Here is a 17,136-nt window from a genome sequence, read left to right as displayed (position 1 = left end):
AGCCTGAAGGCGTTCCACCTCTGCGGTGAGGCTCGCTTCCTCTTCCGGCGAAAGAGAAAGCCTGATGGAGAGGACCTCGGTGGCGGGCGAGGGGGCTGCGGAAGAGTCCCTCTGAGACGAGGCGGGAGGAGTCTCCATCAGAGTCTGAAGCTCAAGCGAAGGCGAGGCGAAAGCGGAAAACCTGCAAGAAGCGGGCTGCACACCAAGAGGCGGAAGGACGGAAGACGAAGAGGAAAAAAAACAAAAACCCCCAAGGGGTGAAAAGCAGCACGACAAAGGAGGGAAGGGGGGGGCGGCGAAAAGAGGAGAGGCCCAGAGGGGGGGGGGGGCGGCGACAACGCGAGAAGGAGGGAGGCGGGGCGCTGCTGAATGGAGGCGGCGAGAGCAGGCGGAGAGGCGGGGGGGCGACCAGGCGGCAGCGGGGGGGGGATGACGAACAGGCGGCAGCGGGGGGGGGATGGCGAACAGGCGGCAGCGGGGGGGAACAGGCGGCAGCGGGGGGGGTGATGGCGAACAGGCGGCAGCGGGGGGGGGGTGGCGAAATGGCGAAGAGGGGGGCGCAGCGGCGAGGAAGGAGGGGGGGGCGGCGCAGCAGCGAGGAAGGAGAGGGGGGGCGCAGCGGCGAGCAGAGGGAAGCAAGCGGGGGGCGGAAGGAAAACAGGCGCGAGGAGGGGGGGGGAGCGAGGGTGCGCAGAGCAGGGTGAGGCGGGGAGCTTCAGCGAGCGTGTTTTTTTTTTCTTCTTTTTTTCTTTTTTTCTTCTTTTTTTCTGAAATGGAAAGTTGTTAGGTGATATGAATACTTAACCTCTTGCAAAATACGAGTAGCTAGATCAACAACCAATAGCAAGCAGACATTTGATGCTTAAGGATGAATGCCTACGTGTTCACGCATTCCCAAAACAGCATTCGATGCAAGTTCATCAAGCAACTTAATGTGCATGTGCTTAAGTTGAATACCATCCGTTCAATACACTTTGAAGTTTGTATCCATCTATACTCTCTCCCATATAGGTAAGAGTGCATAGTCCATCATGCTTATGAAGCATGTCTAATCACACTTCCCCACGTAGGGGTGGAAGTATATCCATGGCCAATCATACTTCCCCGCTCAAGGATGGAAGTATGTCCATTCATGGGTTCCACTCATGTCTAATCATGAAGCCTGTCGTGCTAGGTCAGACAACATGTCGAAGTTATATTTATCTTCAAGATTCTTGATACAAGATTCCATGTACATGGTTAGGGTTTCTTATAAACACAGGTGGGTGACATACCTCCCCCTTGTATTGCAGTCGTCCTCAACTGGGAAGCATCCAGAGGGTTCAATACCTCTGGATAATCTTCAAGGTCTTCTGGATCCATCCACTGAGCATCCAAGGGCGGATAGTTCTTGAACTTTACCAACAATTTCCTGATAAGCTTTCCTTTGGGTCCTTTCCTTTCCTTATGATAGACAATTTGTTCAAGTTGTAATACCTCTATAGTCTGCTCATGTACTTCAGATGGATCTTCCATGACTGGAGAAGTAGGCACCTCTCCATGATATGGCTTTAATAAACTTCCATGAAAAGCATTATCAATTTGCCAATGAGAGGACAATTTAAGACGAACAGCTACATCATTAATCATTTGTTTGATTTTGAATGGTCCATAGTACCTATTTGAGAGTTTAATAAATTGGCTCTCTTTCCCTTTCTTCTACTTAAAGTGTGCTTTCTCAAACTTGAGAAGCACCCACTGACCTTCTTTATAATCAGTGTCTCTTCTATGTTTGTTGGCAGCTTTCTTCTGTTTGGCTTGAGATCTCTCTATGGCATGGTGCACTTGAGTGAGCATTTGGTCCATGTCTTCAACAAACTTATCAGCTGCAAAGATCTTCTCTTTGGTTTGCATTATGGGCAGCAAATGCAACCGTCCATAGACTACTTCAAATGGCGCTTTTCTTGTAGAAGAATGTGCATTGTTGTTATATGCAAATTCAACAAGCGGCAAATACTTTTCTCGAGTTGTCTTCTTTTTAGTACAAAAGCATTTCAAAACATCCAAAATCTGTAAGTTGACATTCTTACTTTGCCCATCTCTTCGGGGGTGAGAAGAAGAAGAAAAATCAAGCTTAGTGCCTACATTCTCAAAGAGGGCTCTCCAAAACAAGCTAGTAATCATTGGATCTCTGGTCTTTGAAAGTCCATGGTGTTTGAAAATTTGAGCCAAATAGGTAGTAGCTATCTGTTTAGTTCCCACTATCTTCTTCACTGGAACAAAGTGAGCCATTTTACTAAATTATCCACAATTGTCTTGATGGCATCATTCCCCTTTGGAGTCTTCAGCGATCCTGTGATGAAGTCCATGGCAATACTTTCCCATGGTTTTTCTAGAATAGGCAAAGGTTGTAATAAGCCTTGTGACCTGCCTCAATGTCCTTCTTCCTCATAGAAGACCAATATAAATATCTTTCTAACATCTGTGTGGTAGGAAGAATACCCCTATGTCCACCAAAACGAGGTGCATGGCATTCCTCCATGAACCTTTGCCTTAATTCCTTCATTATGCAAAGCTGACCCTTCATCATTATGAAACCTTCCCTTATTGAGAAAGGCGTCTTATGTTTCCTTGCTATAAACAGTGCCATACCTGGGTAAAATCTGCATCTATACCATATAAGTCACACGTTACCATGAAGTCGGTGTGGTATCCGATAGTGATGGCACCAACTTCAGGTCTTCTAGACAAAGCATCAACCACCAAGTTATCTTTGCCCTTAATGTGTCACAGCATATACCTCTGCGTTTTTGCATATATCACAGCCGGGCTGTGTCCAGTTCACTGCAGCCCTGCGTTTTCAGTTCCACAGCAGTCCTACAGCAGTATACCACCTTCTATGCATCATACATACATGCTCCAGCCATCTAGTGAAGGTAACACAGCATTCATAAGCATTTTCAGCATATTTTCATAGCTTAGAACAGTCCACTACAGTCCCTTCTCAGCCTCAGGTGTGCAGCCCTTCCTCATGCCCTTGGGAAGAGTGCATAGGCTCGAGATCAGTTCATTGTGGTGTTTCTACAGCCATGTACAGTTCAGTCAGGCTTCCGATCCTCCGAGATCTTGCGTTTGGCTTATCTACAGTCCACAGTCATTCTCTCTAAAGTAATAAAGCAAATCCTATCTCGGTAACGGGATAGGGGGCCCTTCAGTGGGTAATTTGGGACCCAATCTGGTGTACAATTCTCATCTCTCTCTTGTGTGACAGGATCCTCCAATACGAAGACTTCCGCTGCATATTACATTGGTTTCAGATTCAGCTTGTCCACACACACCGTATCCTAGCGTGAGGGCATCCTTGGATGGTCAGATTGCGTCCTGGCGCGACCACCAACTTCAGCATCATGTCTACAGAAGAGAGTACTCATTAGCCAGAAGACGTCTCCCCCGAAGGAGACCTTGCTCTTCCGCCTACAGCAAACACCATAGCTCTTCTTCGAGCTCAGAACCAACTGCTCATGGAGCGTCTCCAACACTTGGAGACAACAGTAGCACATCCTCCTCCGCCTCTAGAAGCACCCGACTACATCTCCCTCTTCTTTCAAATGGAACGACAAAGGAGAGAGGATAAGGCTCGAAGGAGAGAAAAAAAAGCAGAAGCAAAAGCAAGAAAACAACAAGAAAAAGCAGAAAGACGGGACTATGAGGAAGCCCAATGCAGGATCGACGAAGACCGGCATTAGGCCAAACTCGCCGCTCGGAGCACCAACGTGAGCTTGATCGAGAATGTATGTTACTCCAGCACCAACGGGAAAAGGAGGCCATACACTTGAGGTATCAACATCTCTCCTCAATATCCCCAGCCATAGGTGCCACCAGCCCGCAGTCCGCAACATTGACTACCGTCATTCGCAATCAACCAAACTTCAGTAAGTATGATGGTAAGTGTGATCATTCAACACTTAATCAATTTATTTATTCATCAGTTTAGAGCTCATTTTCCACTAGCTAGGATCACAAATCCACAAAATAAAGTCCACGTAGCGGCTCCCCACCATCTCACTAGTGAGGCAGTCACTTGGTGACAACATTGGTCTAGTATTCATACAGACCACACCACAGGTGTCATAGCCTTTGACTGGGACATCTTTGTCCGTGACCTGAAGACCAGATTTCTCCTGCCCCAATACATGACCGGTCTGGCAAATGAGTTCTATGGACTCAGACAGAACGGATCCCCAGTGCTTCAGTTTCCCGGAAAGGTTGTTACTTTAGCACAGCAGTTAGGGCTATCTGCGCAGGCCAAGATGGAGCAATTCATTCATGGATTGGATCCTAACATTCGGTTCACAATTCGTAACTTTGAACCCAGTACATATGACCGGGCTTTGACTCTCGCTCAGGATGAAGGAATGAAGATGAACGGAGGCAAGCCCAAGCAGTCATCACAATCCAGTACCAAACCCCAACAGGGATCATCCAGCCCCTTGGAGCTTCTACGTTTGCTTCTCCAGCCCCTTGAGAACCTCCGTTTCTGCTTCAGTCAGCCCTAGCAGTCCAACGTAGCAGTACAGCATCCCTTGTACTCCAACGCAACAGATTCAGCAGTGCCATACAGCATTACGGTCCCGACAGACCATAGGCGCAGCCTTTCAGTACCTCCACAGGCCCCAATTCAGCATATACCTCTGTGTTTCTGCATATATCACAGCCAGCCTATGTCCAGTTCACTGCAGCCCTACGTTTTCAGTTCTACAGCAGTATACCACCTTCTATGCATCATACATACATGCTCCAGCCATCTGGTGAAGGTAACACAACATTCATAAGCATTTTCAGTATATTTTCATAGCTTAGAACAGTCCACTACGGTCCCTTCTCAGCCTAAGGTGTGCAGCCCTTCCTCATGCCCTTGGGAAGAGTGCATAGGCTCGAGATCAGTTCATTGTGGTGTTTCTACAGCCGTGTTCAGTTCAACCAGGCTTTCGATCCTCCGAGATCTTGCGTTTGGCTTATCTACAGTCCACAGTCATTCTCTCTAAAGTAATAAAGCCAAGGTTGATGTGTACGTACTGTACGTAATGTACGGTACGTATTTGTACGTTGTTCCGTACAGATAAAATTTGTGTACGTAAAAATACGTACCATTGTAAAAAATATCAATCTATATGGCATTTCATATCAAAATAAACATAAAAAGATCCAAATACATTTTAAATTGTGAGAGAGACCTACAAGACAATCTAATAAGGTCTTTGCTAATACGCATTTGATTAGTAATCACAAAACCCTTGCCGCATGTTGTAAAACTTGTTACTTCAGAAATCAAACATCAGATACCAAAACCATTTTTCAATCAGATGACAGAGATCAATCTTCAATCACCAATCACCACTCTTAGAAGTTAGCTCTATATAAACTGATGAATCAGTGTTCACACAACAAAAGTCTCGACTCTCATCCATGTCAAAAGATTCAAAACAAACTGAATACAATGCACATACTACATAGCAAGCTGCAACACTACATCATAGAAATGTCCTCAAAAGGCCCATAAGGACTAGTCCAGAGTCTAGACTCCACAATGAAACATGATCTAAGAGTCAAAACTCCTCATCAGATGATGATGATGACGATGCACCAGAAGAGAGCAAGTCCCCATCTGTCAAGACATTGCCCTCGTCGTCATACTCAGGCTCTGCCATCACGGGCACATGTGATGATGTGAAAGATGTATCATGAGATCCATGTGCTACATCATCATCTCCTGGCTCACTCTGAGTATGAATGAGAGTGACAGCCTCATTCGCCCGAGTCCGCTGCGTACGAACAGGCAGCTTCCCCCGACGAATGCTCCTCCGTCTAGCGCTCTCTGAATCTGCAGCCTCCTCACGCAAAGGTATCGCCAAAGCCCGTGCGCGTGACCTTGTGACACGACGATCGATGCTCTCCAACTCTCTATGAAGGAGTCGTATAATATCTGCCTGCTCGTCTCTGACACGCTGCTCCACGTCGCCCTCAGTAGAGGTTGGCACCATCTTCACATGGGTCGGATCTGCCTGTGGAAAAGCAAAATCCGACAAGTCAGAACCACAAGAAATGACTTATATTGAAATGTGTCAAAAGACGTACGACAGTTAAAACTTAAATATACCTGCTTGGGTGTCCCCAAAGCATGATAATCTCGCACGAGCTTCATGTTAGCTCGGCAATACACTAATCGCTCCAGCTGAGCGGTACTAAGTCGATTGCGGATCTTCGTGTGAACCAAGGAGTAGGCACTCCAATTGCGCTCACAAGCACCAGCAGAACAATCCTACGATCACGAATCACGATACGATTTCGGAGTCAAAACCCTTAATGAATCAAACTTTAAAGATGGATGCAATTGTGAAAGAGTCAAGAGTACCTGCGAGAGGATTCGGAGAGCAAGATGAGTCAGCTTTGGAAGACCTTGTCTTCCATAGCTCTGCCACCACGTGAGGGGAAATTTCGTCGCCTCCTCTCTCAAAACCACCGCTCTAGCAAAGGATGGTCCTAGATTGTTCATAAAACTCACCATCTCTGCATCAACCTCAAGTTGCTCATCCTCGTCGTACATTATGTTGATGTACTGGTCTTTCTGCGTGAGCAGAGTGCTCTCACTAAACAGCTCTGGCTTCTTGTAGAAGGGATGAAGCAATGCAGCCATCCCATGAATGGGACGGCTCATAAATGTCCATCGCCGCTCTACAATAGCCAGGATGTCACCACGGCTACAAATTGACAAGCCAACATTCCAAGTTCCAACAGTCATTATATAATATAACTTTAAACATATTGTTCATTGTTGCAATGTGCATATTATTTAATATTAATATAATCAACCAAGAATAATATCCAAGTGTACACTCACTGAGACTCCGTCAATGTCGTACAGGTGGCAATATGGCGCTTCATCTCCATGAAGAGATGATAGACCAGTCCAAGAGTAGAGCCCTCCATATCTGTGATTCGGAGGAGGACATGGATAGGCTGCAATGCCACCGTCAAGCTCTGTACCTCTGTCCAAAAGGCCTCGTCAAGCACTTTCCGCTGAATGTATCTAGTGGCCTCTGTCTGTGCATGGTGCATAAACCTCCATTTCGAGTCCACCACAGTCTGTAGTAGTGGGTCCCGCAATCTAATTGTCTGTCACCACTTGGACCACATTCTCTGGCCCAACATCCAAAATTGCCTGTCTGATGTGGTGATAAATAAACTCAGCACTGATGGATTCTCCTGCCTTTCCTGCATCCACAGCCCGCAAGAAGTATGTGCCAAGACATGAGGACACCAAAATATTGATAATGTGTCGTCTACGCATATCACTCCAGCCATCAGATATGATGGTGCACCCAAAAGACTGCCATCCTGCCTTGACAGGTACCAATGCCTTGTCTATCAAGGCTTTCTGCTCTTCAAGCATCGTGGTACGCATTTTGTTATACTCCACCCCGGACCACGAGTCTGTGTGGCCAACCTCTGCTATGGCCCTCACCATTCTCTTCCATTGATCAGTCCTCAGTACATTGAAGGAGATGTTGCACTCCACAAGAGTGCTTGCAATCTCCATCTCAGCCACTTTTTGTCTCTCTTTCACCCACGAAAGAGATGACACACGTGAAGGCAAAGTACTGTCTCAGCACATGTTGTGATATGCAACGGAAGTCTTTGTATTGGTTGATCCTGTCACACAATATGCTCACACCGTCTTCTGTATCCTGAGTTTCGTGAGTTTAGCAATCCATTCCATTTACTTCAAACTTTAAAGAGATGAGAGAGAGATATGAACACTGTACACCAGATTGGGTCCCGAATTACCCACTGAAGGGCCCCCCATCCCGATAACGAGATAGTATTTGCTTTATTACTTTAGAGAGAATGACTTTGGACTGTAGATAAGCCAAACGCAAGATCTCGGAGGATCGGAGTAGGGCTGATCTGTACACTGCTGTAGAAACACCTCAATGACTTGATCTCGAGCCTATGCACTCCTCCCAAGGGCATGAGGAAGGGCTGCACACCTGAGGCTCACAGAAGAAGAAGGTGGACTGTTCTACACACTGTTAGAATGCTGAAAACACATATGAATGCTGAGTTACCTTCACCAGATGACTGCTGAATGTGCTGATGATGCGGAGAATGCTGGACACTGATGCAAACAACTGTTTCAATGCTGGAAACTGTTGTAAACTGTTGCTTCAAGGCTGGATTCTGCTGTAGACAGAAACGCAGGTGTCTAGGGGTGTTGATGGACTGAAACGCAGACCTGTAGGGCTGCTGGACTGCAAAACACAAGTATCTGGAGCTGCTGGACAGAAACGCAGCACTGCTGCCCTGCTGAATCAGAAAACGCAGGAGAAAACAGGCTGAAATCTGGCATAGAACTCTACTGTACTGTGGGCTGAACTGTGGGCATGAACTGATGCTGAATCTGGGCCTGAATTGAGGCTGAATAAGGGCTGAATGCAAGCACCTAGGGCTGAATGAAGCTAGGGTTTCTCAAGGGCTGGAGAAGCAAGCTTATGGGCTCTAGGGTTGGATTAGTCTTGGGCTGAAAGCAAGAGAGAGGAGAGCTCTTAGCACAATGAAGACTAAATGAGCAAAAGAGGCTCTAGGCAAGCCTATTTATACTAACTGGGGGTTGGTCATTTAATAAACTTAATATTTATAAATGCCCAATAATGCAAATAATGATAAATAAATACTAATAAATATGGGAAAAATACCAGATAAATCCCAGTAAATTCCCTAAGGCTTTGGGGATGTTCTAAATGATGCACAGGCATATGTATGCATATTATGCAAGATGCAGAGTGCTTTCTGATGCAAACCCTAAGGCTTCTACTGACTCTACATGCATGAATGATTCTCTCCAAGTGGGTTAAGGGACTTGACTGACTGACTGACCCGCTATGGCTGAGGAATGACCTACGTAGCTCGTGCCTGACTTATCCTGGACTGAGGATGTACAATGGGGTCACGGCGTACGACAAATATCATCCTACTGGGTTCTAAAACTGTACAACTGTTGCACTTCTGATGATGAGCCATCTTGTCACCATGCACTTAGTGCAGAGTGCATGTGACATTCCCTCCTGATTAGCTTGGCGGCAGGTTCATGGCTTCCAAGTAGTCCGCCAATAACTGGGGGGTACTCCTGGAAGAACTCCTCGTCGAGCCATACGGCTTCGTGGGTGCCTCGATCTCGGAATTTCGTATAGAACTGACGAACACATCGACCGGAACCATGCTTCTATCGATGAAGAAGGATCTGTTCAGGCTCAATAACTTCTGCCTCGTCTACCACGTCTGGCTGCTGTTCATCTGAAACATCAAACACTTCTGGACCAACATATGGTTTTAGCCAAGAAACATGGGAAACATCATGCATTGTCCAACTGGCAGGCAACTTTAACTTCATTGAGACATCACTTATCTTCTTAACTATTGGAAAAGGGCCAAAACTACGGAATGAAAGCTTGGGACAACGTTTGCCCACTTGTTTCAATCTCTGCTTCATGATACGCAAATAGACCCAATCCCCTTCCTTGAAGTGGACATCTCGTCTAGATTTATTTGCCTGTCTGCTATATGCTTCCTGAGCTTTGGTCAAGCGGTCCTTGACTGACTCAATGATCTCGGAAAATGCTTCCGTGGTTTTATTAGCCTCTAAAGATGGAGACACCATTCTCGTCAAAAGAGAAGAAAAACGGCGACCAAAGGCTGCTTCATATGGAGTCCGTCCGACACTAGATGAATGCGTGTCGTTCAAGATAGCTTGGACCAACGGAAGATAGTGCTCCCATTTGGACTGCTGGTCATGACAGTATGACTTGAGGACATCAAAGGCCAACTGATTATATATTTCTGTCTGGCCATCTGTCTGGGGATGGAATGCACTAGACAACTGCAACTTAGTTCCAAAGTTCTCAAATAATGCCCTCCAGAAATGCGAGGTAAACTTGGAATCTCTGTCTGATGTTATGGTGCTAGGCAAACCACAAATTGGATACCAATGCTTGAGAAACAGACGGGCTACGTCCTCGGCTGTGGCCGTATGCTTGCATGGGATAAGCATGCAGAACTTACTAAAGCCATCCACAATGGTAAAACACTGAGTGTTACGGGATCCAGTGGATGCTGGTAGAGGCCCTACAAAGTCCATAGATATGTCGATAAAAGGTCCGTCGGGGATAGGCAAAGGTTGAAGTAAACCTGCCTTCTTTGTATGGGGAACCTTGACTTTTTGACAAATCTTACAGGCTTGTACATGTGCATAGACATCACGCCTCATCTTTGGCCAATAAAAGGACCGTTCTAATTTCTCGAGGGTACTGTTGATACCCCTATGTCCTCCAACTAAGGAGTCATGGGCATCATGGAGAAGAGCAGAACGCTTTTCTCGAGTTACACAGAGACGGTTCTTGTAGAACAACCAACCGTTCTGTACTGAATAGTGGCCAGGCTCAGAAGTGAGGGCCAAACTATACTGAGTACCAAACTCAGGGGAGTCGACATATTGGTCTTTCATACTATCCAAGTCCTTCCCCGTGATTTCGAGAATGGTAGCTTCTTGGACTGCCTGGATGCTGGACTTTCGACTGAGAGCATCTGCTACTGGGTTATGCTTACCAGGGATGTATTCAATCATACCTCCAAACTGTTGGAAGATTTGACTCCACCTGGCCTGTCGATCACTCCACTGGGCACTTGGCATAGTCTGAAACCACTTAAGTGCTTGGTGGTCTGTTTTCACTATGAAAGCCTGTCCATAAAGAAAAGGCTTCCAATGTTTGAGCGTTGTGATCACTCCCAAAAGCTCTTTGTAATATACCGAATAATTCTTTTCGGCGACATCCAACTTTCTGCTGTAATATGCCACGGGTCTATTGTCCTGCTGGAGGACTGCACCTATGGCTACATTGCTGGCATCGGTGATGACCTCGAAAGGTTCGTCCCATGATGCTAACTTTAATACAGGTGCTTCTGAGGCAGCTTTCTGGAGTGCACGGAATGCATCAAGTGCCTTACCTGTAACTGAGACTTTCTGCTTGCGAGTCTTCACCCCCTTGAGCAAGTCGGTCAGAGGTGCGGCAAGGTTGGAAAACTGATGGACATGTGTGCTATAGGCCTGACAAAGACCTACGAATGAACGGATTTCTTGGGCGGTCTTAGGAATATCCCAATCTAAGATCTCTTGAACCTTTGAGGGGTCCAGTCCAAGCTCACGTTGGTGTTCCCGAGCGGCGAGTTCAGCCTGACGCCGGTCTTCGTCGATCCTGCGTTGGGCTTCCTCATAGTCCCGTCTTTCTTCTTTTTCTCTTCTCCTTCGGGCCTCGGCCTCTCTCCTTTGTTGTTCCATCTGAAAGAAGAGGGAGATGTAGTCGGGTGCTGCTGGAGGTGTAGAAGGACGTGCTGCTGCTGCCTCCAAGAGTTGGAGACGCTCCATGAGTAGCTGGTTCTGAGCTCTTAGAAGAGCTATGGTGTCTGCTGTAGGCGGAAGAGCAAGGTCTCCTTCGGGGGAGACGTCTTCCGGCTGATGAGTACTCTCTCCTGTAGACATGATGCTGAAGTCGGTGGTCGTGCCGGAACGCAATCTAACCATCCGAGGATGCCCCCACGCTAGGATACGGTGTGTGTGGACTATCTAAATCTGATACCAATGTGATATGCAGCGGAAGTCTTTGTATTGGTTGATCCTGTCACACAATATGCTCACACCGTCTTCTGTATCCTGAGTTTCGTGAGTTTAGCAATCCATTCCATTTACTTCAAACTTTAAAGAGATGAGAGAGAGATATGAACACTGTACACCAGATTGGGTCCCGAATTACCCACTGAAGGGCCCCCCATCCCGATAACGAGATAGTATTTGCTTTATTACTTTAGAGAGAATGACTTTGGACTGTAGATAAGCCAAACGCAAGATCTCGGAGGATCGGAGTAGGGCTGATCTGTACACTGCTGTAGAAACACCTCAATGACTTGATCTCGAGCCTATGCACTCCTCCCAAGGGCATGAGGAAGGGCTGCACACCTGAGGCTCACAGAAGAAGAAGGTGGACTGTTCTACACACTGTTAGAATGCTGAAAACACATATGAATGCTGAGTTACCTTCACCAGATGACTGCTGAATGTGCTGATGATGCGGAGAATGCTGGACACTGATGCAAACAACTGTTTCAATGCTGGAAACTGTTGTAAACTGTTGCTTCAAGGCTGGATTCTGCTGTAGACAGAAACGCAGGTGTCTAGGGGTGTTGATGGACTGAAACGCAGACCTGTAGGGCTGCTGGACTGCAAAACACAAGTATCTGGAGCTGCTGGACAGAAACGCAGCACTGCTGCCCTGCTGAATCAGAAAACGCAGGAGAAAACAGGCTGAAATCTGGCGTAGAACTCTACTGTACTGTGGGCTGAACTATGGGCATGAACTGATGCTGAATCTGGGCCTGAACTGAGGCTGAATCAGGGCTGAATGCAAGCACCTAGGGCTGAATGAAGCTAGGGCTTCTCAAGGGCTGGAGAAGCAAGCTTATGGGCTCTAGGGTTGGATTAGTCTTGGGCTGAAAGCAAGAGAGAGGAGAGCTCTTAGCACAATGAAGACTAAATGAGCAAAAGAGGCTCTAGGCAAGCCTATTTATACTAACTGGGGGTTGGTCATTTAATAAACTTAATATTTATAAATGCCCAATAATGCAAATAATGATAAATAAATACTAATAAATATGGAAAAAATACCAGATAAATCCCAGTAAATTCCCTAAGGCTTTGGGGATGTCCTAAATGATGCACAGGCATATGTATGCATATTATGCAAGATGCAGAGTGCTTTCTGATGCAAACCCTAAGGCTTCTACTGACTCTACATGCATGAATGATTCTCTCCAAGTGGGTTAAGGGACTTGACTGACTGACTGACCCGCTATGGCTGAGGAATGACCTACGTAGCTCGTGCCTGACTTATCCTGGACTGAGGATGTACAATGGGGTCACGGCGTACGACAAATATCATCCTACTGGGTTCTAAAACTGTACAACTGTTGCACTTCTGATGATGAGCCATCTTGTCACCATGCACTTAGTGCAGAGTGCATGTGACACATGTGCATCATCATCCTCATCACCCTCCTGCATGACACGGGCCCTCTTTCTGCCCCCTGTAGACTGGCTATCCTGTGTGGAAGAATCACCCATCTCCCCCACAAGCGCATCATGAAGTGCATCTTGAGTGTGCTGGCTGCCCCTTACCTTCTTTGAACCCTTTGCTGTTGATGAATTCTCAGCAATGAGCTTGTCTCTGATATCCTGCGGCACCTGCTTGCACCCACCACAATTGCCGGTGGTGCCAATACCTGTCAAGTGTATCACGACACGAGAAATTGTGCTCGTGAGCTCGAAGTTGCAATACTTGCACTGCCATCTACGCGTGCCAGAACCAGCTTGGGTCGGCGTATTAATAACACGGATGACATTCGTGTGCTCCTGCCAGTAGGGGTTGCATGGCTTCGGCATATTGGATCCTGGAAGCTCTGTGACACAAACAAAGAGAGAGAGAGAGAGCTTAGAGCAGAGCACATACTCCAAAGGAAGAAAGAGAGAGAGAGAAAGAGAGAGGGAGAGCGTAGAGCATACTCCAAAGGAGGAAAGAGAGAGAGAGAGAGAGGGAGGGAGAGGGACCCCGGACTCGGGAGGGAGTGAGAGAGAGACGAGATTAATCATGTAGTACATTGGCAGAGAGAGAGAGAGAGAGAGAGAGAGAGAGAGAGAGAGAGAGAGAGTACAGTACGAGACAGAGATGCATCATGAGGGACCAAGGCCATGAGCGAGAGAGCGTGTGAATTACCTGGTTGCAATGTGCACAGTGTGCAGAGACGGAGCGAAACAGAGCGCTGTAGGCGAAACAGGCGAAATTCCAAAACAAGGCCAAAATCGCACGGTGAAGGTCAAAAAGGGGGTTTTTTTTAAAAAAAAATAAACGTACGGATGGATCCGTACGCGTACGGATCCGTACAGTACGTTCCGTACGGTACGGATCGATCCGTACGTACGTACGGATGCAACCTTGAATAAAGCAAATACTATCTCGGTAACGGGATAGGGGGCCCTTCAGTGGGTAATTTGGGACCCAATCTGGTGTACAGTTCTCGTATCTCTCTAAAGTTTGAAGTATTAAAGTGGATTGCTAAACTCACGAAACTCAGGTTACAGAAGACGGTGTGAGCATTTGTGTGACAAGATCCTCCAATACGAAGACTTCCGCTGCATATTACATAATGTCTCCATTGTGAAGTGAAACATGGACAAGAAGTTTGTCCATCTCATCTGCATAGGCGACAACTTCTTCTGATAAGAAAGTACTTCAAACTTTGGTGATCAGTCTTGACCACAAAAGTAGTGCCCAAGAGATAATGATTCCAAATGGTCAAGGCATTGACCACTATAAGCAATTCCTTTTGATAGGTGGAGTAGTTCTTCTCACCTTCATGTAACTTCCGGCTTTCATAGGCAACCAGTCTTCCTTCCTGCATCAAAACAACACCTATGCCTCCATCTAAAACATCACAATGTACCACAAAATCTTTATTTAAATCTGGTAGATGCAAAACAATATGTTTGCTGACTTCTCCTTTCATCCTTTAGAAGGTTGCCTCCTCTCTCTGAGTCCAGCTAAAAACAACTCTCTTCTTGCACAAGTCATGCAAAGGTGTAGCAATGTGTGCAAAATAGCGCACATATTGCCGATAGTATGAGCAAAGTCCAAGGAAGCTTCTCACTTCATGCACATCTTTCGGGGTTGAATACTCCACAATGGCCTTGACTTTGGTTGGATCCATCATCCGTACACCTGCTCGGATGATATGCCCCAAGTACTTAATTTCTTGCAAAAAGAACTCTATCTTCTTTGGATTTATGTACAATTTATGTGCTCATAACTCTTGAAATACTACAATTAAATGCTTCTTATGTTCCTCTTCATTTTGTGAAAAGACAATAATGTCATCAAAGAAAGTTCCACAAAATCTTCTATGTTGGTGAAAAATTTGATTCATCATTCAGTTGAAGGTAGCCGGTGCATTGGTCAAACCAAAGGGCATGACCAAAAATTCATAGAGGCCAAAAATGGTACAGAATGTTGTCTTGGAGATATCCTCTGGTGCAATTCGAACTTGATGATACCCACTCTTCAAATCAATCCGGCTGAAAACTGAAGCTCCACTTAGTGTGTCCAAGATATCATCGATTCTTCGAATAGGGCATCGATTCTTCGAATAGGGTATCTATTCTTTATGGTAACCTTATTCAAGGCTTGATAATCCACACACATGCGGAAAGAACTATCCTTCTTTTGCACTAGCAAAACTAGCCATTAGTAAGGAGAGCGACTAGGTCGGACCATGCCCTTCTCTAGCAACTCATTCACTTGATTCACGATCTACTCCCGTTGTGAAGCACTCACATAGTAAGGGGCTTGATTCGGAGTCAAGCTTCCCGGAATGAGATCTACCTTATGATCTTCATGTCTCTCAGGTGGGAGTTCTCCTGGAATAGACTCACTAAGACAATCATTGAATGGCTATAAAAAGTTCATTTGCTCAACATTTACATTATCTTCAGATTTACTTTCTTGTGCAAAGACTAAATAACTACAAATGGAACTTATCAGTGCCTTTTTAATTTGTACATGACCCACAAGAGGAATGGAGTTTCCTCGAACTCCTACTTCTAATACAATATTCTTTCCTTTATGAGTGATCTTGAGTTTGTCTTTAGCTTGGCCGTAGAGAGGTACAACTTTGATCTTGCGCATCCAAGGCATGCCAAGCATCACATCACACCCTTGAGTAGAACCTATGAGAAAGTCCGCATGGTCCAAGTAACTTCCTATGAGAAAGTCCGCATGGTCCAAGTAACTTCCTATGTGAATCCTCAAAGAATCCTTCATAGGAACAACTTGCGCTTATTGCCCAAAAAGTGTGTCAACAATAGTGAACATACCTTTGGTTGGTTTCTAAGCTTACCAAATGCTTTCCATGGTTGCCTTTCTTTGGCGTCGTGACTGCATTCGAGAACTTGCACATCACTGATGGTGCCAACCTTCAGCTTCAATGTCTCTTTTTCTTCGGTCCTCTTTTCAATGTCCTTTTTGTACTCCCATGCAATGTACCCTTTTTGACCACATTGGAAGCATCTTCCTTCTTTCATGCGTTGCTCTAGCTCTTCCTTAGTTAGCTCCTTAAAGATTGGGTAAGGCTTTTTGGCTTGATCTTTAAGATTGGATGATTTGGAGGCTGGGTAAGGCTTCTTTTCTTGCTTCTCTTGGTTCTTCGCCTTCTTTGAGTGCAGCTCCTCCAAAGAAGGCCCTTCCTCTTAACCATCCACTTCATATATCACGAGCTTCCGCATTCAATGCAGACTCCATGAAATTCTTCAAAGTGTCTTTGAGGGAAACATGCATAAGGGGCTGTAAGAGAGGATTCAAGCCTCCCTCAAACTTCGCTATCACTGATGTCAATGTATTAAGCGGCTTTAAGATAAACATCCCAAAACCGATTAATGTACTTTTGCACATTATCTCCTTGCTGATCCAACTTGTCCCACTCTATGCACACCTTCTTCTTGAAGTCCGTGGGCAAGAATTGAGCTTTGAACATCTCCCTAAACTCCTTCCATGTTTTTGGATTGAGGTTCCTGGTAACAAGTGTTAGATACCAATTACTAGCAACTTCTTTGGGATATATAGCTACCTGATGGAGTTTTGATTCTTCAAAATAATTACGATTTTTGAAAGCCAAACCAAGCTCCCTAATGAAGGCTAAGATCTTTGTGATGTCACTGTCCTTCCCATCATAATATGGTAATTTCATGCTTCTATCTCCTAGCTTGCAAGTCTCTTGCTGTCACATGCACTTTGCATTGTAGTGCATGGTGACAAGATAGCTCATCATCATCAATGCAACATTGTACATTATTAGCACCTTTTAGGATGATATTTGTCGTACGTCGTGACTCCATTGTAATCCTCAGTCCACCATAAGTCAAGCACGAGCTACATAGGTCATTCTCAGTCTTAGACAGTCAGTCAATCAGTCCAAGTCCCTTAACCCACTTGAAGAGATGCATTCATA

At 45.8% G+C, this 17,136-nt stretch overlaps 4 protein-coding genes across 7 annotated transcripts in view; all 4 read right to left on the bottom strand.

Moving 5' to 3' along the window:
• The window catches only part of LOC147623755 (alpha/beta-Hydrolases superfamily protein), a 52,370-nt gene that overhangs the window by 13,135 nt on the left and 22,099 nt on the right, over positions 1 to 17,136 (bottom strand). The window lies entirely within an intron of this gene.
• On the bottom strand, positions 5,510 to 7,103 carry LOC147623758 (uncharacterized). Its single transcript, XM_086820363.1, has 4 exons — positions 6,878 to 7,103; positions 6,392 to 6,737; positions 6,137 to 6,298; positions 5,510 to 6,041 (listed from the first exon to the last, which is right to left on the bottom strand). The coding sequence occupies exons 1-4, from the start codon at positions 7,093 to 7,095 to the stop codon at positions 5,586 to 5,588; spliced, it is 1,182 nt and encodes a 393-aa protein (XP_086676489.1). The 5' UTR covers positions 7,096 to 7,103; the 3' UTR covers positions 5,510 to 5,585.
• Positions 7,145 to 7,633, bottom strand: LOC147623757 (uncharacterized). The gene has a single exon (XM_086820046.1). The coding sequence runs from the start codon at positions 7,574 to 7,576 to the stop codon at positions 7,145 to 7,147; it is 432 nt and encodes a 143-aa protein (XP_086676172.1). The 5' UTR covers positions 7,577 to 7,633.
• On the bottom strand, positions 12,221 to 13,587 carry LOC147623756 (uncharacterized). Its single transcript, XM_086820045.1, has 2 exons — positions 13,041 to 13,587; positions 12,221 to 12,356 (listed from the first exon to the last, which is right to left on the bottom strand). Exons 1-2 carry the CDS (start codon positions 13,520 to 13,522, stop codon positions 12,221 to 12,223), a joined length of 618 nt encoding a protein of 205 aa, XP_086676171.1. The 5' UTR covers positions 13,523 to 13,587.

This window comes from Cibotium barometz, chromosome 26, assembly GCF_041138505.1.
Source record: "Cibotium barometz isolate CiBa-2024 chromosome 26, ASM4113850v1, whole genome shotgun sequence".
Classification (NCBI taxonomy): Eukaryota; Viridiplantae; Streptophyta; class Polypodiopsida; order Cyatheales; family Cibotiaceae; genus Cibotium; species Cibotium barometz.
The sequence above is the reverse complement of the archived record's forward strand: the minus strand, read 5'-3'. Positions and strand labels throughout refer to the sequence as shown.

What these genes read in the sequence shown, in the direction of transcription:
- LOC147623758 (XM_086820363.1), bottom strand. Translation starts at nt 7,095, where the DNA reads ATGCACCATGCACAGACAGAGGCCACTAGATACATTCAGCGGAAAGTG. An exon ending in ACGACATTGACGGAGTCTCA is followed by an intron (nt 6,738 to 6,877) that starts GTGAGTGTACAC and finishes GTCAATTTGTAG; the next exon opens with CCGTGGTGACATCCTGGCTA. An exon ending in CTCTCCGAATCCTCTCGCAG is followed by an intron (nt 6,299 to 6,391) that starts GTACTCTTGACT and finishes TCGTGATCGTAG; the next exon opens with GATTGTTCTGCTGGTGCTTG.
- LOC147623757 (XM_086820046.1), bottom strand. Translation starts at nt 7,576, where the DNA reads ATGGAGATTGCAAGCACTCTTGTGGAGTGCAACATCTCCTTCAATGTA.
- LOC147623756 (XM_086820045.1), bottom strand. Translation starts at nt 13,522, where the DNA reads ATGCCGAAGCCATGCAACCCCTACTGGCAGGAGCACACGAATGTCATC. An exon ending in AGAAGTGCAACAGTTGTACA is followed by an intron (nt 12,357 to 13,040) that starts GTTTTAGAACCC and finishes CTGATTCAGCAG; the next exon opens with GGCAGCAGTGCTGCGTTTCT.